The sequence below is a fragment of the Durio zibethinus genome, chromosome 28 (assembly GCF_047325235.1).
Source record: "Durio zibethinus cultivar Kanyao isolate XHJ-2024 chromosome 28, ASM4732523v1, whole genome shotgun sequence".
Taxonomy (NCBI): domain Eukaryota; kingdom Viridiplantae; phylum Streptophyta; class Magnoliopsida; order Malvales; family Malvaceae; genus Durio; species Durio zibethinus.
In genome coordinates, this window is record NC_143189.1 from 16,460,923 (window position 1) to 16,484,637 (window position 23,715).

The 23,715-nt window shown below is 26.3% G+C and overlaps 2 protein-coding genes and 1 pseudogene across 2 annotated transcripts; all 3 read right to left on the reverse strand.

The window, feature by feature from the left end:
- Positions 1-891: 891 nt before the first annotated feature.
- LOC111280769 (berberine bridge enzyme-like 8) lies at positions 892-2,679 on the reverse strand. The gene has a single exon (XM_022868229.2). The coding sequence runs from the start codon at positions 2,656-2,658 to the stop codon at positions 1,060-1,062; it is 1,599 nt and encodes a 532-aa protein (XP_022723964.2). The 5' UTR covers positions 2,659-2,679; the 3' UTR covers positions 892-1,059.
- An 8,922-nt stretch (positions 2,680-11,601) lies between these two features.
- LOC111280685 (berberine bridge enzyme-like 23 pseudogene) lies at positions 11,602-12,000 on the reverse strand (annotated as a pseudogene).
- A 2,091-nt stretch (positions 12,001-14,091) lies between these two features.
- Positions 14,092-20,598, reverse strand: LOC149510805 (tetrahydroberberine oxidase-like). Its single transcript, XM_089757193.1, has 2 exons — positions 19,760-20,598; positions 14,092-14,984 (listed from the first exon to the last, which is right to left on the reverse strand). The coding sequence occupies exons 1-2, from the start codon at positions 20,547-20,549 to the stop codon at positions 14,473-14,475; spliced, it is 1,302 nt and encodes a 433-aa protein (XP_089613319.1). The 5' UTR covers positions 20,550-20,598; the 3' UTR covers positions 14,092-14,472.
- Between the last annotated feature and the right edge of the window lie 3,117 nt (positions 20,599-23,715).

Sequence of the window (23,715 nt, forward strand, 5' to 3'; positions counted from 1 at the left end):
ATAAAAGATTTTAATTTTTTGGTTGTAAAAGAAAAAAAGTGGTTGAATATAAAATTTTTCATAAACAAATCTAAATTCTTTTATAGACACTTTATTTTATCTAGGGCTTTTGAAATATTTTCGATTTTCAAGTCTCGGCACTTATATTTGATCAATTTTCTTTTATTTGTTTTATGCCTTTTGTCTTAATTTTTTTCTTCCTCTTGTATTTATTTTACCTATTTTGCTTTTACTTACTTATTTATTATTTTTTTCAAGAATAAAAAAAAATCAGAAAAACCAAAAAAAATTTAAGAAAAAGAAGAAAAATAAAAAGGGAGAATTTTTTTGGAACAAGAATTCTTTTAAACACTTAAACTTTTTTTCTTTTGATTTTTTGTTATTAGATAATAATTCAATAAATAAAATTTATTATTATATAATAAATAAATAACTTCTATTTTTAATTTTTTATTATATAACATTAATAAATAAATAAATATTATTATTATATAATAAATTAATAAATTTATTTTATTTTATTTTTTGTTATTAATTTTAAATTATTTATTAATTTTTATTCTAATACTATTAATGATCATTTTATTTTCTCGTTACAATTTATTTTATCATCACCATTTTTTTTTTGTATTCAAACCTACATATAATTATTAATTTTAATCTTATCGTTATAATAATTAATTTTATTACTTTTTTTAATTTTATCAAAATTAATTTTATCATTCATCTAAATAAACTCTGATCTTGTTGAGGAAGCCAATGAACTCTTTGTGACTAGAGAACCTTTTTGGTGCCATTTTGGTTGTCGAAGACTTGTCAATTAGTGATCGGCAGCCAAATTTCTCTTTCAAACGATGCACCGTAAGTGTACCTATGAAAAGCATAAAAAAATCTTACAACTACAATATTTATTTTCTTTTCCTTAAATCACCTTCCTTCCACAACATCTTTAATTTGTTTTATTTCTATAGTGTAGCAAACGAAATACAGTTATGGACAGATAATTAATTAATGAATACATAGATGATATATCTGCCAGCATAAATTCAGTTCCCACTCTTAATACAGAAGAGTGGGAATGCTTTGTTCATTTCTAAAGAAATTAGCAGGATCAACCCTAGTCTTAATATGGACCAATCTGTTGAAGTTACCCTTAAAATACTTGATCCCATAAACCCTTCCTTCCATGTAGCTTTCTCTTCCATTGTGGTTGACACCTAAGTCAATGTCTCTGTAATTCAGAAATGCCTCCCTTGGGTTCTTTGACACAAAACGAGACATGTATCCATGGAGCTTCCTTGTCAAACCTATGTAATGCTCTGCTGCTTCAGCCCCACCTTCATTCCAATTTGTTACGTATTGAATCTTCCACAAGTTTCCAGCTCTGTGTGGGAATGGAGTTGCTGTCGATGGAATTTCAGCCATTCTCCCACCGTAAGGATTGAATAGCATTTGTGGCACCCGTAGTTCAATCATTCTTTTCCAAAGCCACTCCAAACCAGCCTTTGGAATTGGTTCCTTCACGTAGTCTGATTTCCTCTTCAGAAAAACCAATGACGAAGGGGTTCGATCTAACAAAATATCCGTTTCTCTCTCGATGGGAATGTTGGTCCAGTAAAGAACCGATTGAACCCAGGTTGTTTCAATGCAATCCGATTGAGATAAACCCAGTGCAGGAAACCTCTCATTCATGATAGAAAGAAGTCTGTTAGAGTCTCCAAGGAACAAGGAAATGAATGCAGCCCGCACGGTCTTTTCACCACTTCTACTGCTATTTACTACATCCAAGATAAGTCTGACAAAGAGGTCTTCTGGAAGCTTATCTGCAACACGTTGCCACTGGTCAACAATATCCGTTGCATTTTCTTCCAGAGTTTTTTCAACCCGAAAGACAGTGACTGTTTCAGGAACACGAACCAACTTAATTTTGTATGCAAGAACGACACCAAAGCTTGCTGCTCCTCCTCCTCTAATAGCCCAGAAAATATCTTCACCCATGGATTTTCTATCATGAAATCTTCCATTAACATCAATAAAATATGCATCGACGATGTTATCTACAGAAAGGCCATATTTTCTCATCATATTCCCATAGCCACCCCCACCAAAGTGACCCCCGACGCCTACTGTGGGACAAACACCAGCTGGGAAGCCATGTATTTTGCTCTTCTCAGAGATTCTGTAGTAAACTTCACCAAGGGTTGCTCCAGTCTCAACCCATGCAGTCTCGTTTGCTACATCTACGTCAATGGATCGAAGATTGAACATGTCAAGGACAAAAAAAGGAACAGTAGCAACATATGATAAGCCCTCATAGTCATGGCCCCCACTTCGAATTTTCATTTGAATGTTATCCTTTTTGGCACAAACAATGGCAGCTTGGATATGGGACTGATGCAATGCAGTGAGAATAAGGAATGGTTTTGGGGTGGAGGTCTCATTAAATCGAAGATTTCGAATGGAGGATTGAAGAACAGAGGAATATGAGGGATTTTGAGGAGTGAAGATCGCTGCAGAGATGGGATGAGATGGATGAGAATTGTCTAAAAGACATTGAAGAAAGGTTTCCTGGAATGAATCCGAAGCAGATGTTTCCCGAAATGAAATAAAAAGAAGAACAGAAAGCAGAGTAACAACAGCAGGCCTTAAAATTCCCATGTTTAATTTCTTGAATTTATGCTAAGCGAAATGATTTGGAAGGAATTTATAGGAAAATTTTAGGCTCAACCTTGAATGCGTTACATAACAAAAAAGAAAAGGTTAGTTTTGACTATCAACCAAAGTCAGGACCGAACAATTTGACCAAGAAGATTTCAACATTTTGTAGGACTGATTATAATACAAACGTAATATAATTGGCCTTTGACATTCAGAATTTATGAATGTCAGCTGTGTTAGTATTGGCGTAAGCAGCCATTAAACTTGTTTTTTACATATATTTTTTATGATAAAATATAGGATGCTGCTTTCATACACGTGCCTTCCAGATCTCCTTAAATATGTCATGCACACGTTCATCTCCATCACTTCCGCACCCTCCAACTCAAAGGGGTGAAAGTTAAATTTTAGATTTTTTTTAAAATTTTTATCGAGCAGAGTTTGAAGAAGGAATTGGATTTTAACTTTTGGAGTAACAACATATATCTATATATATATATATGATCTTGTATGAATAAAATATTCAAGTATAAGTTAAAATTAAATAAAATGGCAATGAATTCTCTGACCCATTTAGCTCAGGTTATTTTAATAGCTAAACATCATTTCCGCTACTTTTTAAGCGGCAAAGATTTTCATTATTTTATTTAATAGTGAAGTGATTAACGTATTTTGAAATTAATTTTTGGTTAAAATTTTAATAATTTTAAAATGAATACAAAAATAATTAAAAATTGAGTAAATTTTAGTTATATATTAATTTCAAAGTGTATTAATCACTGTTGGATAAAGTAATATAAATCTCCATTAGTAATGAAAAAAATCCTTTCCTTATTTTAATTTGCAAACTAATATGTATGGTTTTGGCAAAGCGCATAGCATATATATGTGCAGTTGCATGCATCGGTTGGCATTCAAAGGTTGAAACATGAATCGAATCTTATCGGCCAAAAACCGTCAATTAAGGCTTGCTTTAATTAAGATGGCTCAAGTTGAGCCATTTATCCTCAAACTTAGCCCTTTTGTGGGTCACACTTCGATTTAAAGGAAATGCTTGTCAAACTATCAATTTAGGATGGCAAACTGCCTTTCCAATTACTAATAATCCCCTCATAAATAATTAGTAGATGCTGATAATTAGAACATAAAAATTGGGGGCAAAAAATACTCTTCGATACTTAAAAAATATGGAAAGTTTCCACTATTTTATTTAAAAAAATTATTTGATACATTGAAGTAAAATTTTTTAATTTTACAAGTAATATTCAGATAATAATATGTGTATTATTTTTTAAAATTAATTTTTTTAAATATATAAAAGACATATATCATCATCTGAATCTTATTTGTAAAGTTAAAAAACTCAACTATCAGTATATTTTATTTAAGGGTAAATAATGTACTTTCATTTAAATTTATGATTGATATTTAATGATTTTAAATTAAATACAAAAATACATAAAAAAAATTGAACAAATATATTTCAACTATAAATTTAGATGAAAGTGTGTTACTCATCCTTAGATAAAGTAATGAAAACTTTTAAGTGGTGAAAAGATCATTTCCCTTTAAACATTATTAACATATATAAGTTTTATTGTGTTAATCACTCATCCATTAAAAGATGATGGATCCTTCGCTTGATATGTCACCTTTAATGTTCAAAAATATTAAATTTGAAATTGGATGATAAAAAAAATTAAGCAATGGAAAATGTAATTTAGCCTCATTTTTTTACTCATACACAGTAAATGTGGTATGAAAATATTTTTAGTTTAATATAATAGGTCACTGATTTGAGACAAGAAGTTCAAATCTTAGTACATTTGAGGATTGATCTTTGTCTCAAGTACAATCCATTAAAGTCAATCTTTACCCTATAAGCTCTAAGATTAAGTAATATTGTACATCTATGGTAACTAATATAGTTTTCTAAGGAGGGATGGATGTTGACCTTGTTGAAAGTGACGCCTTTTTTTCTTTTTTATCTACCTCTTGGCTCTTATACATAAATTAATGAGACCAATGAGCACATAAAAACTACATCATGAACCATAGGCAAGTGGATTCTTCGGACAACTCCCTATTTCTTTAAGGAAAAAAATTAAAAAAAGAGCAATAAAAAGTGACCGTCCTTACTCAAGTAATGCAAGCAGAATATATATATATATATATATATATATATATATATATGAAAAGGAATCGATATATATTAGTGTAAATTTTTTTTAATTTTATGTATTTTTTAAATATTAATTTTAATAGATATAAAAGATAAAATTAAATTATTTTTTTTACTCTATTTTTCTTATCACTTAAATTTATTGAAATCAATGATTAAAAAAATAAAAAAATAATTTTTTTGTGTAATTTGATCCTGTTTTATATATATATATATATATATATATATATATATAAAATAAAGATTCTTGGACTTTTGACTAGGAAATCTAATTCTTTTTTTTCCCTAGAAAATCTAATTGGTAAACACTTGCACCTAGTTATTTTATTACATGATTGAGGCATTTTCAAAAGCCATGAAGTCACTTTCTTCAAAGAAAAAAAAAAGTGAGTTCAATGCGAATAAAGTCTCTGGCTTCGTCATTATGTTTATTGTGTAAATAATTTATTGTTTGATTTGATATATTTATATATATATATATATGAATTTTGAATTGGACAAAAAGCCTTTAGCTTAACATGTAGGTCCACGTGAAAAAATATATATATTTTTTGAGCTCGTTAAATTTTGGGTTGAAATTTATGCCATGTGAATATTTATGAAGCATTTGTACATTTTAATTACTTGTAATATAGTGGATTTGAAATTTTTTAAAAAAATTGTGTATTTAAAATTAATTTTTAAATATGATAAAAATATATAAAATATTATATAAAAATCATAAATAATTAGTGTTGATTACGATTTCATAAAAAATAAATAAATAAATAAAATAGCGTTGATTACCGGAGTACTCAATTCAAACAAGCAACTAGTGTGTCAACATCAAATGCACTCATCAAAATATACCAAAAACATTAAAAAATAAAGAATAATAATAATAAAACACTTTTATAAGAGATCGGTTGTTTTATCTCTTTGGTGACAGACAATATTTGGATAAGAGTTGCAGACTATGTACAATTGGTCAACATAAATCATGTGGTTACGCAAGTAAGTTGATATTATTAATCGGTCCATTTAATGATTACGTCAATGTCAATCACTCTTTTCTTATCATATTCCATGTTTTCGATATAATTATTTATTACATTAATAATTAGCTAAATTTGACAATCTTTTTGGCGATCATGTGGAATTCCGCAAGACTCGTCAAAATTAAAGATAAACATTACAAATTATATTTTAAGTTTACTCATAGTCTAAGCTTACTCATATTCTTTAAATGAAATATAAACATTTCAATACAAAATTGTTTTTTTTTCTTTTGTTTTATTTTGCCCACGCATCACAAAACTCTAATAATTTAATTGAAATGTATTCATGTTTAGTTTGTTATTGAATGCTAAAATTAATCTTTAAAATGTACAAAAATTTGTGAAAATAATTTCTAAATAATAAAAAATTATAGTTAAATTAATACAGATAAAAATGATTTGCATGATTTTGAAGTTAAAAAGATTATAAAACAAATAAAATTCTATGGCTAAAACAGTTTTAAATTAATAGTAATTTCAAAAATTTTTAACTTACATCCATTTTAAGATAATTTATGAAATTTCAAACATTTTCAAATTTTAAAGATAAAAATTTGGTTAATTTTGAATTCAAATTTGATATATAAATGAATTTTAAAATTATTGTATGTGTTACTAGAATAAATTGTCCATATATATGTACACATAAGCATATTTTATTCGATAACATTATATCTTGTAATTAGTTTTTTTAACTTGTACAATACATGAAATTTTTTATTAAATTTTTAGAATTTTAAATTTATTTTTAATTAACTTTAATTTTTTTATATTATATTAATAAAAAAATACAAATTCTTATTGATCTAATATATAATCATGTATTCATAAATGTTAAGTTACAACTAACTGAGAATCTGCACATAATATATTATAAATAGTACTGTTCATCTAAAATGAGTCTAAACTTTTGTAAATTGTCAAGAATTATAAAAATCTTTTCTTTTTCATAAAAAAAATTCTTCAATTTTTTGCTAAACACTAAAACTTTTGCTACCACTTCTTTTTTGTTTGATAAAAAATCAAGAATCAATCTTTAAATAGTTGTGATTAATTTGGTCATAACCATTTGCTTTCTATTATTTCTTATTTTTTATATACTTCAAGTACTGATTACACAAATATATTGGCCTAACAATTATTTCTATGTCAAGAAAATATAGTTATTTTTTTTAGATAAAAGGAAAACAATGATTCTTTATGTTATATTTAAAAAACATATCATTTTTTTAAAATATTATTTATTTTTAATTGTTTTTAATATAATTAATGGAATTTTTTTGTGGGTCAGATATGATAACGGTTATTATTCTTCACATATCATCTGTTATAGACAAAGAAAATTAATAATAAAAAAGTGTTGCAAAATGAAATGAAGAATATAAATTTATACATTAATTTGTCGAGATTAAAAATATACAATAATAAGAGCATATATGTTAATGAATTAATAGAGAATAGAAACATTAAATAAATGAATAAAACAAAAAAAAATGAAAAGTTAATTATAATCAATCAAAACAAAATTTTAAAAAAGACTAAAGAGAAACAAATAAATTAATCAAATATATAATATAAAAATATTTGAATTAGAACATAAATAAAACATTATATTTATTCTCAAAAATAAAAACATACTTTTATCTAACTTTTTTAACAACATTTAGATGTCTTATCTTTTATATAAAAATGCAAACTCTCATTCATCCATGCTTTCTAGTACATAATTCATTAACTTAGAATGAACCATCATATAAGTTCTAAATAAATCCTAATACCCAGTCAATTCAAATTTTAATTTATTTTCTTTTGCTTAATTATTAATTTTAATATAAACCATATTTGAAGGAGTAATAAAGGTAGAAATTGGACTTACTTGTTCATGAGGATAACATGGCTTTCATTTATTTCTAGCTTTTGTCGATTTCTGTCAAAAACCAATAAATCATAATCATCAAATAAAAAAATGTATCTTCTTCAATTTCTAATTCTAATAATAATAAATAAAATAATCTTGGTTTGAATGTAATGGTCTCCCTTATGCTTTTTATTTTCGTTCTTAAATTCTAATTTCAGTATATAATAGTTTATTAAGCACGCACGTACACATATACATATATATATGTATATATATATATATATAATCATAATTAAATTGAAACCATGATAAATTAACATTTAATAAATTTGAATTTTAAATGTATGCTAAACTTTTAATTTTTTGATAGATTTTGATTTAAATTTAAATAATTATACAAAATATTAGATTTAAATAATTTAGTAAATAAAATTATTTGACAGAAAATAAAATTTTATTAAGTATATATATTTGGAATTGTGATTAAATTTAAATAGAAAAGATAAATTATGATTTAATATATTCGAATTCAAAATTTATACAAAATTTTCAATCTCAGATAGATTTTGATTTAAATTTAAATAATTATCTAAAATATTAAATTTGAATAATTTATTAAAGAAATTTATTTGATAAATAAAATAATATAAATATTATCTTATGTCTTTAAAAGAGATTATTCACCTAAATATCTACATAAATAGTTTTTATCATATAATCTTATATATTGTAATATATATATATATATATATATATATAGGATTATACGATTTAGTTTACCAATAAAAGTTACTTTAATTCCACTATAGAATGTTACCCCGTTCAACAACTAGTAACACCGCATCGACCAAACTATAAACAAAGGGAATTTTATATGCAGCCATTTTTTCTCTTTATAACCACATGTTAAATACATCCATATTTCAAACCCTCTTTAGGAAAACTTTTTCACCACAACCAATTGAATCACAAGTGCATTTACATTCAAACCATTAACAGCCAAAATCATAACCTCACCCATTTTCTTTTTGTCTGAAATCACCGTCAGATATTAGCTATGTGTAAGTTGTTTTTCTGAATCTCAAATCAGAACGCTTTCTAATCATTTTCCTTATAGTCTTTGTTGCGACATGCTTTGGTTTCGCATTCCACCTTCATTTTCGGTATCCTAGTATTTTTAAAATCACTATAGTACTTTGATCATTAAGATGATCTTATTATTAAAATGATCTTATCATTCGTAATCATGAATCATTTTATTTGATTAAGAATAATTAATTCTTAATAATTAAAGTTCTTTTATGTTCGGTGATTTTAAAAATCAAATATTATTTTGTTTAAAAGTACTAAAATAAAAACGTACATTATAATAATTACACAAGTTATGATTTTAATGTTATTTAAAGAAAATAATTTGTATAAAAAATATTAATAATATTTTATTTATTTCATAATAAATATAATTAAATTATTGAATTAAAAATAGATTATTGACAATAAACTAGTTTTTATAGTATAAATTATATTTGAATTAAAAAAATAAAACTAATATATTAAAATCAAAAGATTATATTATAAATAAATTTAAAAAAATTAAAAAATTTTCACAAAACTTATTACAATAAATATTAGTTTGAAAATATAAAAATTATAATATAAAATAATAACAATTAATTTTAAGAAAAAAATTTAATTAAGATATTAAATGGGTAATATTAACTTTTATTAATTTTATATATCACTTCATCTCAGTGATAAAATTTTTTTACCTCTTTAAATGAGAATTAGATTACCTTCTAAGATAGTGATTAAATTACTATCGGTGATTTAATATTACTGTTATGTAGGATTATTAAATGGTTACCAAATATGTTGATCTGATCGCTATGCGTAAAGCATCATAATTTTTTAAGAAAATCACCTTATACCAAATACTACTTAAGAGAATTAAAATATGTGTTAGTTGTGTAAATAGAGAAGATGAAGTTTGAGGTTTATGAAGTAAGATTGAAAGAAGGAAAATTAAATGTGTATGGTTGAAGGGCTCAAAAGTACTTTTCAATAGGGTTAATTAAGTAATTCACTTTATGAGTAATTTTATCATAAAAAATTTTAATTTTTTGGCTGTAAAAAGAAAAAAAGTGGTTGAATATAAAATTTTCCATAAACAAATCTAAATTCTTTCTTAGAGTGCTAATTATAGACACTTTATTTTATTTAAGGACTTTTGAAATATTTTCAATTTTCAAGTCTCGGCACATATATTTGATCAATTTTCTTTTATTTGTTTTATGCCTTTTGTCTTAATTTTTTTTCTTCCTCTTGTATTTATTTTACCTATTTTGCTTTTATTTACTTATTTGTTATTTTTTCAAAAATAAAAAAAAATAGAAAAACCACAAAATATTTAAGAAAAAGAAGAAAAATAAAGAGGGAGAATTTTTTTGGAACAAGAATTCTTTTAAACACTTAAACTTTTTTTCTTTTGATTTTTTGTTATTAGATAATAAATTAATAAATAAAATTTATTATTATATAATAAATAAATAACTTCTATTTTATTTTTTATTGTATAACATTAATAAATAAATAAATTTTAATATTATATAATAAATTAATAAATTATTTTATTTTATTTTTTATTAATTTTAAATTACTTATTAATTTTTGTTCTAATACTATTAATGATCATTTTTTTTTCTTATTACAATTTTATTTTACCATCACCATTATTTTTTTATTCCAATACATATATAATTATTAATTTTAATCTTATCGTTATAATAATTAATTTTATTATTATTTTTAATTTCACCAAAATTAATTTTATCATTCATCTAAATAAACTCTGATCTTGTTGAGGAAGCCAATGAACTCTTTGTGACTAGAGAACCTTTCCGGTGCCATTTTGGTTGTCGAAGACTTATCAATTAGTGATCGGCAGCCAAATTTCTCTTTCGAATGATGCACCGTAAGTGTACCTATGAAAATCATAAAAAAAAATCTTACCTTTCTACGATGGAAACCAACTTGAGAAGATGATTCCCAACGTCCAAATGCTCCAGCAATTATCACTCCTCTCGTGGTTATTTTGTCTCTCTAGCACAGTGAAATATGAGAGGATAAATAGGAAAAAAATTTATTTTTCTCTCGAAATCTAATAAAATTTCTTAGAAAAGAGGATTTAGATTTTTTCTATTTCTCTTTTTATTGACAATGTTGTTATTTGTGATGGAAACAAGAATTTATCAAATTAATTATAAAATCAAATTACGAAAAATAAAAATTAGATTATAATTGGCGAATCAAACATCCAATCAAAAATCTAAAACCCCTATATTTTATTATTTGGGCCAGCTAAAACTTAGGCCTAAAACAATGTATGGTCCAAAAAAAATAAAGATGGGCTGGGATATATTACCACTTGTATGTTCGAGCCGGTGTATGTCGTTGATCTCGAGTCATATTCCACGCACAAAAAATAGTCATGTAATTTATTTGAGAAAGCCGAAAACTATACTACAAATTATTTAAATAACACAAAAAAAAAGAAAGATATACAACAAATTTTTATTAAAAAAACATATAATGGATGTTCCCAAACGGACTCTCCAATGAATAGAACTTAGAAATTTGATCATGGAAGTAGCAGATTCAAATATTGAGAAGAAAAGATGGAGATTAAGGGTGGAAGAGCAGCAGCTACTTTCTTGTGTATTTTGTAAGGCTAAGTCGGCAAGACACAGGATATTTCTTTGTTGTAAAATGGATATATATAATTATTTAGGAGATTGCATATGGTCAATATCCTTGATCTTCAACATGCCTTTTATTTATGCTTAGCTAGTCTATAAAATCCTATTTAATTATTGAGAATAAATCATCATCTCTCCTTCCTCAGCTAGTAAAAGAGAAGGGATACTCTGTTCATGTCTAAAGAAATTTTGCGGATCAACCGTTCTCTTCACATGAATCAATCGGTTGAAGTTGTTGAAATATTTAAGACCCCATTTGCTTGCTTGTCTATAGCTCGTGTATCTGCCTTTGTTATTGCTTCCAAGGTCAAGATCCCTGTAGTTCATATAAGCTGATCTGGGAGATTTTGAAATGTAGGGTTCCATGTACCTGTAAAGCCTTCTCATATAACTTATATGCTTCTGAGATGCAGAAGCATCTTCTTCTTCCCATATCACTAAATAATGGATGTTGAACAAATTCCCTGCCCTATGAGGGTAAGGAGTCTCAGACTCCGGAATCTCATCCATTATGCCTCCGTAAGGACTAAAATATTAATAATATTTTATTTATTTCATAATAAATATAATTAAATTATTAAATTAAAAATAGATTTATCGACAATAAACTAGTTTTTATAGTATAAATTATGTAAAAATATATTTGAATTAGAAAAATAAAACTAATATATTAAAATCAAGAGATTATATTATAAATAAATTTAAAAAATTAAAAAATTTCCACAAAACTTATTACAATAAATATTAGTTTGAAAATATAAAAATTATAATATAAAATAATAACAATTAACTTTATGAAAAAAATTTTAATTAACACATTAAATGGGTAATATTAAGTTTTATTAATTTTATATATTACTTCATCTTGGTGATAAAAGTTTTTCATCTTTTTAAATGGGAATTAATTTATCTTTCAAGATAGCGATTTAATCATTCTCGATGATTTAAGATTACCGTCACGTAAAATTATTAAATGGTTACCAAGCATGATGATCTGTCGCCATGCATAAATCATCATTATTTTTTGAGTAATCACCTCTTATGAACTATTACCTAAGAGAATTAAAATATGCGTTAGTTATGTAAATAGAGAAGATGAAGTTTGAGTTTATGAAGTAAGATTGAAAGAAGGAGAATTAAATGGGTATGGCTGAAGGGTTCAAAAGTAATTTCAATAGGGCTAATTACGTAATTCATTTTATGAGTAATTTTATCGTAAAAATTTTAAATTTTTTGGTTTTAAAAAGAAAAAAAGTGGTTGAATATAAAATTTTCCATAAACAAATCTAAATTCTTTCTTAGATTACTAATTACAGACACTCTACTCTATCTAACGACTTTTGAAATATTTTCTATTTTCGAGTCTTGACACTTATATTCGATCAATTTTCTTTTATTTGTTTTATGCCTCTTGTCTTTTTTTCCTCCTCTTGTATTTATTTTACCTATTTTGCTTTTATTTACTTATTTATTATTTAAAAAAAAAAGACCAAAAAAAATTTTAAGAAAAAAGAAGAAAAATAAAAAAGGAAAATTTTTAGAGAAAAATCTAAAAGATGATTCGGATGGGAATTTTTTGGAACAAGAATTCTTTTAAACACTTAAACTTTTTTCTTTTGATTTTTTTATTAGATAATAAATTAATGAATAAAATCTATTATTATATAATAAATAAAATTTATTTTTTTATTATATAACATTAATAAACAAATAAATTTTATTATTATATAATAAATTAATAAATATATTTTATTTTATTTTTTGTTATTAATTTTAAATTATTTATTAACTTTTTATTCTAATACTATTAATGATCATTTTATTTTCACACATACATATAATTATCAATTTTAATTTTACTGTTACAATAATTAATTTTATTATTTTTAATTTTATCATAATTAATTTCATCGTTCGTCGAAATAAACTCTAATTTTGTTAAGTAAGCCAATGAACTCTTTGTGACTAGAGAACCTTTTCGGTGCCATTTTGATTGTTGAAGACTTATCAATTAGTGATCGGCAGCCAAAATTCTCTTTCAAATGCTACCAAATGATGCACCGTAAATCATCAAAAAATCTTACCTTTCTACGATGAAAACCAACTCGAGAGGATGATTCCCGACGTCCAAACGCTCCAGCAATCATCACTCCTCTCGTGGTTTTTTTTCCTCTCTAGCACAGTGAAATATGAGAGGATAAATAGGAAAAAAAATTATTTTTCTCTCTAAATCTAATAAAATTTCATAGAAAAGAGCATTTAGATTTTTTCTATTTTTCTTTTAATTGACAATGTTGTTAATGTAAGATTTGTGATGGAAATAAGAATTTATCAAATTAATTATAAAATTAAATTACGAAAAATAAAAATTAGATCATAATTGGCGAATCAAACATCCAGTCAAGTTAAATCTAAAACCCCTCGATGTTGTTATTTGGGCCAGCTAAACTTAGGCCTATTACAATGTTATGGTCCAAATATAATAAACTTGGGCTGGGCTATATTACAACTTTGTATGTTCTAACCGGTATATGTCGATCTCCAGTCATATTCCACGCACAAAAAACATTCATGTAATTTATTTGAGAAAGCCAAAAAATATACGACAAATTATTTAAATAACACAAAAAAAAGATATACAAAAAATTTTATTAAAAATACATATAATGGATGTTCCCAAACGGACACTCCAATGAATAGAACTTAGAAATTTGATCATGGAAGTAGTAGATTCAAGCATTGAGAAGAAAAGATGGAGATTGGGGGTGGAAGAGCGGCAGCTACTTTCTTGCGTATTTTGTACATGCAGGCCAAGTCGGCAAAGCCACAGGATATTTTCTTTGTTGTAAAATGGATATATATAATTATTTAGGAGATTGCGTATGGTCAATATCCTTGATCTTCAACATGCCTTTTATTTATGCTTAGCTAGTCTGTAAAATCCTATTTAATTATTGAGAATAAATCATCACCTCTTCTTCCTCAGCCTAGTAAAAGAGAAGGGATACTCTGTCCATGTCTAAAGAAATTTTGCGGATCAACCATTCTCTTCACATGAATCAATCGGTTGAAGTTGTTGTTGAAATATTTAAGACCCCATTTGCTTGCTTGTCTATAGCTCGTGTATCTGCCTTTGTTATTGCTTCCGAGGTCAAGATCCCTGTAGTTCATGTAAGCTGATCTGGGAGATTTTGAAACGTAGGGTTCCATGTACCTGTAAAGCCTTCTTATATAACTTATATGCTTCTGAGATGCAGAAGCATCTTCTTCTTCCCATATCACTATATAATGGATGTTGAACAAATTCCCTGCCCTATGAGGGTAAGGAGTCTCAGACTCCGGAATCTCATCCATTATGCCTCCGTAAGGACTAAAGATAAGATCCACCGCCCCAGGTTCCTCCTCGTAAAACCTTTGCCACAGACCTTCTAATGCAGTTTCAGGAATAGGTTTCTTAACATAGTCCGATTTCCCTTTGAAGAACATTGCTGTACCTGTCCTGTTAAGCAAAATATCTAACGAATTATAGAGAATAGAAACATTAAATAAATGAATAAAACAAAAAAAATGAAAGTTAATTATAATCAATCTAAACAAAATTTAAAAAAAAAACTAAAGAGAAACAAATAAATTAATCAAATATATAATATAAAAATATTTGAATTAAAATATAAATAAAACATTATATTTGTTCTCAAAAATAAAAACATACTTTTATCTAACTTTTTAAACAACATTTAGATGTCTTAACTTTTATATAAAAATGCAAACTCTCATTCATCCATGCTTTCTAGTACATAATTCATTAACTTAGAATGAACCATCATATAAGTTCTAAATAAATCCTAATACCTAGTCAATTCAAATTTTAATTTATTTTCTTTTGCTTAATTAATAATTTTAATATAAACCATATTTGAAGGAGTAATAAAGGTAGAAACTGGACTTACTTGTTCATGAGGATAACATGGCTTTCATTTATTTCTAGCTTTTGTCGATTTCTGTCAAAAACCAATAAATCATAATCATCAAATAAAAAAATTTATCTTCTTCAATTTCTAATTCTAATAATAATAAATAAAATAATCTTGGTTTGAATGGAATGGTCTCCCTTATGCTTTTTATTTTCGTTCTTAAATTCTAATTTCAGTATATAATAGTTTATTAAGCACGCACGCACACATATACACACATATATATATGTATATATATATATAATCATAATTAAATTGAAACCATTATAAATTAATATTTAATAAATTTGAATTTAAAATGTATGCTAAATTTTTAATTTTTTGATAGATTTTGATTTAAATTTAAATAATTTAGTAAATAGAATTATTTGACAGAAAATAAAATTTTATTAAGTATATATATTTGAAATTGTGATTAAATTTAAATAGAAAAGATAAATTATGATTTAACATATTCGAATTCAAAATTTATACAAAATTTTCAATCTCAGATAGATTTTGATTTAAATTTAAATAATTATCTAAAATATTAAATTTGAATAATTTATTAAAGAAATTTATTTGATAAATAAAATAATATAAATATTATCTTATGTGTCATTAAAAGAGATTATTCATCTAAATATCTACATAAATAATTTTTATCATGTAATCTTATATATTGTAATATATATATATATATATATATATATATATAAAAGATTATACGATTTAGTTTACCAATAAAAGTTACTTTAATTCCACTATAGAATGTTACCCCGTTCAACAACTAGTAACACCGCATCGACCAAACTATAAACAAAGGGAATTTTATATGCAGCCATTTTTTCTCTTTATAACCACGTGTTAAATACATCCAAATTTCAAACCCTCAGGAAAACTTTTTCACCACAACCAATTGAATCACAAGTGCATTTACATTCAAACCATTAACAGCCAAAATCACAACCTCACCCATTTTCTTTTTGTCTGAAATCACCGTCAGATATTAGCTATGTGTAAGTTGTTTTTCTGAATCTCAAATCAGAACGCTTTCTAATCATTTTCCTTGTAGTCTTTGTTGCGACATGCTTTGGTTTCGCATTCCACCTTCATTTTCGGTATCCTAGTATTTTTAAAATCACTATAGTACTTTAATCATTAAGATGGTCTTATTGTTAGAATGATCTTATCATTCGTAATCATGAATCATTTTATTTGATTAAGAATAATTAATTCTTAATAATTAAAGTTCTTTATGTTCGGTGATTTTAAAAATCAAACATTATTTTGTTTAAAAGTACTAAAATAACAACCAACATTATAATAATTACACAAGTTATGATTTTAATGTTATTTAAAGAAAATAATTTGTATATAAAATATTAATAATATTTTATTTATTTCATAATAAATATAATTAAATTATTGAATTAAAAATAGATTTATTGACAATAAACTAGTTTTGATAGTATAAATTATATTTGAATTAAAAAAATAAAACTAATATATTAAAATTAAAAGATTATATTATAAATAAATTTAAAAAATTAAAAAATTCACACAAAACTTATTACAATAAATATTAGTTTGAAAATGTAAAAATTATAATATAAAATACTAACAATTAATTTTATGAAAAAATTTTAATTAACATATTAAATGGGTAATATTAACTTTTATTAATTTTATATATTACTTCATCTCGGTGATAAAAGTTTTTCACCTCTTTAGATGGGAATTAGATTATCTTCTAAGATAGTGATCAAATTACTATTGGTGATTTAATATTACTGTTATGTAAGATTATTAAATGGTTACCAAATATGTTGATCTGATCGCTATGCGTAAATCATCATAATTTTTTGAGTAATCACCTTATACCAAATACTACTTAAGAGAATTAAAATATGTGTTAGTTGTGTAAATAGAGAAGATGAAGTTTGAGGTTTATGAAGTAAGATTGAAAGAAGGAAAATTAAATGTGTATGGTTGAAGGGCTCAAAAGTACTTTCAACAGGGCTAATTAAGTAATTCATTTTATGAGTAATTTTATCATAAAAAATTTTAATTTTTTGGTTGTAAAAAGAAAAGAAGTGGTTGAATATAAAATTTTCCATAAATAAATCTAAATTCTTTCTTAGATTGTTAATTATAGACACTTTATTTTATTTAAGGCTTTTGAAATATTTTCAGTTTTCGAGTCTCCGCACATATATTTGATCAATTTTCTTTAATTTGTTTTATGCCTTTTGTCTTAATTTTTTTCTTCCTCTTGTATTTATTTTACCTATTTTGCTTTTCTTTACTTATTTGTTAATTTTTCAAAAATAAAAAAATAGAAAAACAAAAAAATATTTAAGAAAAAGAAGAAAAATAAAGAGGGAGAATTTTTTTGGAACAAGAATTCTTTTAAACAGTTAAACTTTTTTTCGTTTGATTTTTTGTTATTAGATAAAAAATTAATAAATAAAATTTATTATTATATAATAAATAAATAACTTCTATTTTTATTTTTATTTTTTATTGTATAACATTAATAAATAAATAAATTTTAATATTATATAATAAATTAATAAATATATTTTATTTTATTTTTTATTAATTTTGTTCTAATACTATTAATGATCATTTTATTTTCTTATTACAATTTATTTTACCATCACCATTATTTTTTTATTCAAATACATATATAATTATTAATTTTAATCTTATCGTTATAATAATTAATTTTATTATTATTTTTAATTTCATCAAAATTAATTTTATCATTCATTTAAATAAACTCTATCTTGTTGAGGAAGCCAATGAACTCTTTATGACTAGAGAACCTTTTTGGTGCCATTTTGGTTGTCGAATATCAATTAGTGATCGGCAGCCAAATTTCTCTTTCGAATGATGCACCGTAAGTGTACCTATGAAAATCATTAAAAAAATCTTACCTTTCTACGATGGAAACCAACTTGAGAAGATGATTCCCAACGTCCAAATGCTCCAGCAATTATCACTCCTCTCGTGGTTATTTTGTCTCTCTAGCACAGTGAAATATGAGAGGATAAATAGGAAAAAAAATTATTTTTCTCTCGAAATCTAATAAAATTTCTTAGAAAAGAGGATTTAGATTTTTTTTCTATTTTTCTTTTTATTGACAATGTTGTTATTTGTGATGGAAATAAGAATTTATCAAATTAATTATAAAATCAAATTACAAAAAATAAAAATTAGATTATAATTGGCGAATCAAACATCCAGTCAAAAATCTAAAACCCCTATATGTTATTATTTGAGCCAGCTAAAACTTCGGCCTAAAACAATGTATGGTCCAAAAAAAAATAAAGATGGGCTGGGATACATTACAACTTGTATGTTCGAGCCGGTGTATGTCGTTGATCTCGAGTCATATTCCACGCACAAAAAATAGTCATGTAATTTATTTGAGAAAGCCGAAATCTATACCGCAAATTATTTAAATAACACAAAAAAAAAAGATATACAACAAATTTTTATTAAAAATACATATAATGGATGTTCCCAAACGGACGCTCCAATGAATAAAACTTAGAAATTTGATCATGGAAGTAGCAGATTCAAATATTGAGAAGAAAAGATGGAGATTAAGGTGGAAGAGCAGCAGCTACTTTCTTGTGTATTTTGTAAGGCTAAGTCGGCAAGACACAGGATATTTCTTTGTTGTAAAATGGATATATATAATTATTTAGGAGATTGCATATGGTCAATATCCTTGATCTTCAACATGCCTTTTATTTATGCTTAGCTAGTCTATAAAATCCTATTTAATTATTGAGAATAAATCATCAGAGAAGGGATACTCTGTTCATGTCTAAAGAAATTTTGCGGATCAACCATTCTCTTCACATGAATCAATCGGTTGAAGTTGTTGTTGAAATATTTAAGACCCCATTTGCTTGCATGTCTATAGCTCGTGTATCTGCCTTTGTTATTGCTTCCAAGGTCAAGATCCCTGTAGTTCATATAAGCTGATCTGGGGGATTTTGAAACGTAGGGTTCCATGTACCTGTAAAGCCTTCTCGTCTAACTTATATGCTTCTGAGATGCAGAAGCATCTTCTTCTTCCCATCTCACTAAATAATGGATGTTGAACAAATTCCCTGCCCTATGAGGGTAAGGAGTCTCAGACTCCGGAATCTCATCCATTATGCCTCCGTAAGGACTAATGATAAGCTGCACCGCCTCAGGTTCCTCCTCGTAAAACCTTTGCCACCGACCTTCTAATGCAGTTTCAGGAATAGATTCCTTAACATAGTCCGATTTCCCTTTGAAGAACACCGATCTACCTGTCCTGTTAAGCAAAATATCTAACGATTCACTTTGTGGGATATCTACAAAGTAGAGGATACTTTGGATCCAGCTCATTTCAGTACAGTCTTCTTTGACTATTCCAAGCTCCGGAAAGCTTTCTTGCATCAACACAAGTAGTTGATCAATTCTACCAAGAAACAAGCTAGTGAAAGAAGCTTGTATTGTTCTTTTTCCTTCTTGTTGGCTTGAATTCACAGCTTTTAAAAAGAGTCTGAGGTACAAATCTTCGTGAATCTTTGGTGCTACTGATTGCCACTTGTGAACAAGCATTGTTCCATTCTCTTCCAATGTCCTGTTCACTGTAAATACAGTCACAGTTGATGGAACAGAAACTAACTTTACTTTCCACGACACAATGACCCCGAAACTGGCTGCCCCACCTCCTCGAATGGCCCAAAATAGATCTTCCCCCATAGAGTTTCTATCAAGAAGTCTGCCATCAACATCAACCAAGTGTGCATCAATTATTTGATCAGCAGCAAGGCCAAACTTGCGCATCATCATGCCATAACCTCCCCCGCCAAAGTGACCGCCAACACCCACAGTGGGGCAAACACCAGCTGGGAAGGCAAGAGTTGAGCTTTTCTCTGCAATTCTGTAATATAATTCACCTATAGTGGCACCGGCTTGAATCCATGCGGTTTTATTTTCTGCATCAACATCGATTGATCGTAAATTAATCAAATCAATGATTACAAATGGAACTTGAGATACGTAGGAAAGACCCTCGTAGTCATGACCACCGCTCCGTATTCTAATCTGCATGTCATGAATTCTTGAGCATTTAATGGTTGCTTGGATATGGGAGACGTGGGTGGGCGTAACTATGACTAAAGGTTCGGGGGTTGTTGGTGTAGAAAACCGAGCATTCCGAATAGAAAAATCCAAGACAGATGAAAATGAAGAGTTGTTTTGAGCATAAATGAGTTTGGAGAAGGAAGAGGCATCGCCAGAATGCAGGGTAAGGCATTGGAGGAAGTTGTCGTGACGGTGAATTTCAGCCAAAGTTAGCCATGAAAATGAGAAGAGAAGAGGCATTGCGAGATTAGCGGTAGTTCACTTCATTTGAGTTACAGGACTTTGTGCTTGAGAGAATTGGCAGACCCGCCCTCGCTTTTTCTGACCATTCCCCTGTATGAAATGTAACTTCCATTTTTTCATTTCGTTTCACATTTTTTTTTGTGTCGGCTAGATATTTCTGTCTCATTTATATGCCCATATTTGATTTTTTTTTTTTGAAGGAAATAAAATTCATTAGATTCGTGAATAATTTTGATTACAGTCCTCACGCACCGTTTCAATTATTACAATAGGACAAACCTCAATCCAATGTTCATCTCTGTCTAACTGCACTCCATTGGTTGCTAATTGATAACTATGCCCATATTTGATTTTTTTTTTTTTTTTTAAACAAACTCAACTGGATTATTATTTTTAAGATATTTTATTAAATTAAAATTTTAAAAATATAGTTTGAGAAATTTGAAACTCAAACATCTTAAATCTTATTTTAAAATTTAAAATTTTATTATTTTATTAAAATTAATAGTCAAAGTCGAATTTATTTGACTTAAAAATCAATTAAAGTAATTGGTTTGTAGGTCTGGTAGAAAAATGGAAAGACAGGAAATTAAAGGAGAAAAGTATAGAGATAAAAACATTTTTTTTCATTGGCGTGTTTGATATAAAAGATAAGAAAATTTAAAAAATAATAAATTTTTTTATACGTTACTGGATAGAATGAAAAAATAAAAAATAAGTTATTTTATTTTATTTTATAATTAAAGTAACTAGCATGTTTAATCATTAAAATTTTGTAATTTTCTATTTTACTCATCTAGCTATAAAAAGTCACGGTTTGATCACAAACGTTTATAAAATTTAATTTTTTGTTCACTAAACCATTAGAGATTATGAATTGGCTGGCGTGGTATTTACACTTCGTTTAGCATTCTCTATGTAGTATTATCGAAGTGGTATTATAAAATTTGAAAAAAATAAGATTTAAAAAAGGAAAATGGAAATTACACTTTTGATCAATTAAGTATTCAGAAGCTTTTATTTTAATCATTCAATTTTGAAAAATTCAAAATTTGGTTCTTAACATTCGTAAAATTTATTAATTTTTTATCTTCATTATCAACTACTCGTTTGTTAGTGTAATTTTACAACGATTTGGTTGGCAACATTTACAAAATAATAGCTTGATTAGATTCTTATTGATGATCATGCCACTCTAGTTAAAAAGATATATGACTAATGTTTTATGCAACAAGTTTTTAGAGAAGTTAAAGTTTTATTGTCACAACAAACATTATCCGAAAGGTTCTATTACTGAAAGATATTTAACAAAAGAGTGTATGACATTTTGTTCTCATTATTTAGAAGATATTGAAACGGGATTTAACAAACCATCAAAAAATGTTGGCATGCAGCATACTGACTCTCTCTACAATTATCCTTTTCAAAGTTTTGGACAACCAATAAGCAAAATTGAAATGATGGAGGTAGATGATAAATATTGGGTACAAGCACATTTATATGTTTTTTTTTTTTCATTATGACTCTATTGAATCATTTCGCATGTAAATTTTTTAGCAAGAAAATTACTCGTTACATTAAGCATAATTTATTGTATTTTTTTATTGTTAATACTTTATCATGATACTTTGTAGTAGTATAGAAATAATTTGAGAGCTTCTACACATTATCGATGATCAAACCTCGAGAGTTTGATAAGTAGTTCGTCAAAAACTTTCATGAATAGTTAGGAGCAACTGTAAGTAATGTCATACTTCCTATTATGAGAAATCTACAAAGAATGTTTATGGTATAACTAACATTAATAATATATATATATTTATTCCCCTTTTATAAGTTTGGAGTGGAAGGCTTGTTAATGAAGAGGTGAAGTGTCTTTTACAAAGTCTGAACAGGATTGTGAAACGATACAAAAGTTTCATCATCAATGATTTAGATTTTATACTAAATCTCGTAAGAGATTTAGAAGTACACAAAATTCAAGAGTTGTTGTTACTTCATCAAATACTAACTATGCTAGTGTTAGCGACACAAATCCTTTAGAGGAAAATGTTGACTATAATGGCATGATTAATGACATTATTGAGTTGGATTGTTATGGCAAGTAAAAAGTTATCTTATTTCAGTGTGATTAGGTTGATGTGAATAGTGCGAGGGATATTAAGAAAGATTAGTATGGATTTACACTTGTGAATTTTTTTCGATTAATTCATATTGGACAACAACTCATCGATGAATCTTATGTTTTTTTATCTCAAATCAAACAAGTTTTTTATTTTGAAGATCCCAATAATTGGGTTGGTTTATTATTTTTTGAAACACACCTACAGAGTTATTTGATATGAGATTAGATACAAAATATGATGTTGAACATGGAACTAAATGTTATCATTTTGTTTAACAAAACTTGGATGAAAATATCTCTAGTACCTATGCTTAATGGGTCCACAAAGATGTTAATGAAAATATTTATGAACCATGATGGATCATTTATATTTTGTAATTTGTGTGTTTAAGACATAATGTAGTAAATGATATGTATAAAAAATTGTCACATTCGCTATTGTATATTTATTGTATTGTAAATCATACATTATATTTTGATATAATTAAATCGATACATTCTTTATATATTGAAGGTTATGATTTCTTAACTTCTCAATGCCTTTATATATGTTCTAAACTAATATCTTTTATATATTCGCTTTTATGATATAGGTAAGCTACAATACGAAGGAGTAATTGAAAAGAATACATATCAAAGATATTAGTTTAGAACCATCTACGACACCTATTGATATTGGCTATAGACTGAATCTTTTAAAGAGGAATGAACATACTATTAGATCTAACTCAATTACTTTTAACCCTTAAACTGATATTGGATATG

What these genes read in the sequence shown, in the direction of transcription:
- LOC111280769 (XM_022868229.2), bottom strand. Translation starts at nt 2,658, where the DNA reads ATGGGAATTTTAAGGCCTGCTGTTGTTACTCTGCTTTCTGTTCTTCTT.
- LOC149510805 (XM_089757193.1), bottom strand. Translation starts at nt 20,549, where the DNA reads ATGCAGATTAGAATACGGAGCGGTGGTCATGACTACGAGGGTCTTTCC. An exon ending in TATTTTGCTTAACAGGACAG is followed by an intron (nt 14,985 to 19,759) that starts GTAGATCGGTGT and finishes TTAACAGGACAG; the next exon opens with GTACAGCAATGTTCTTCAAA.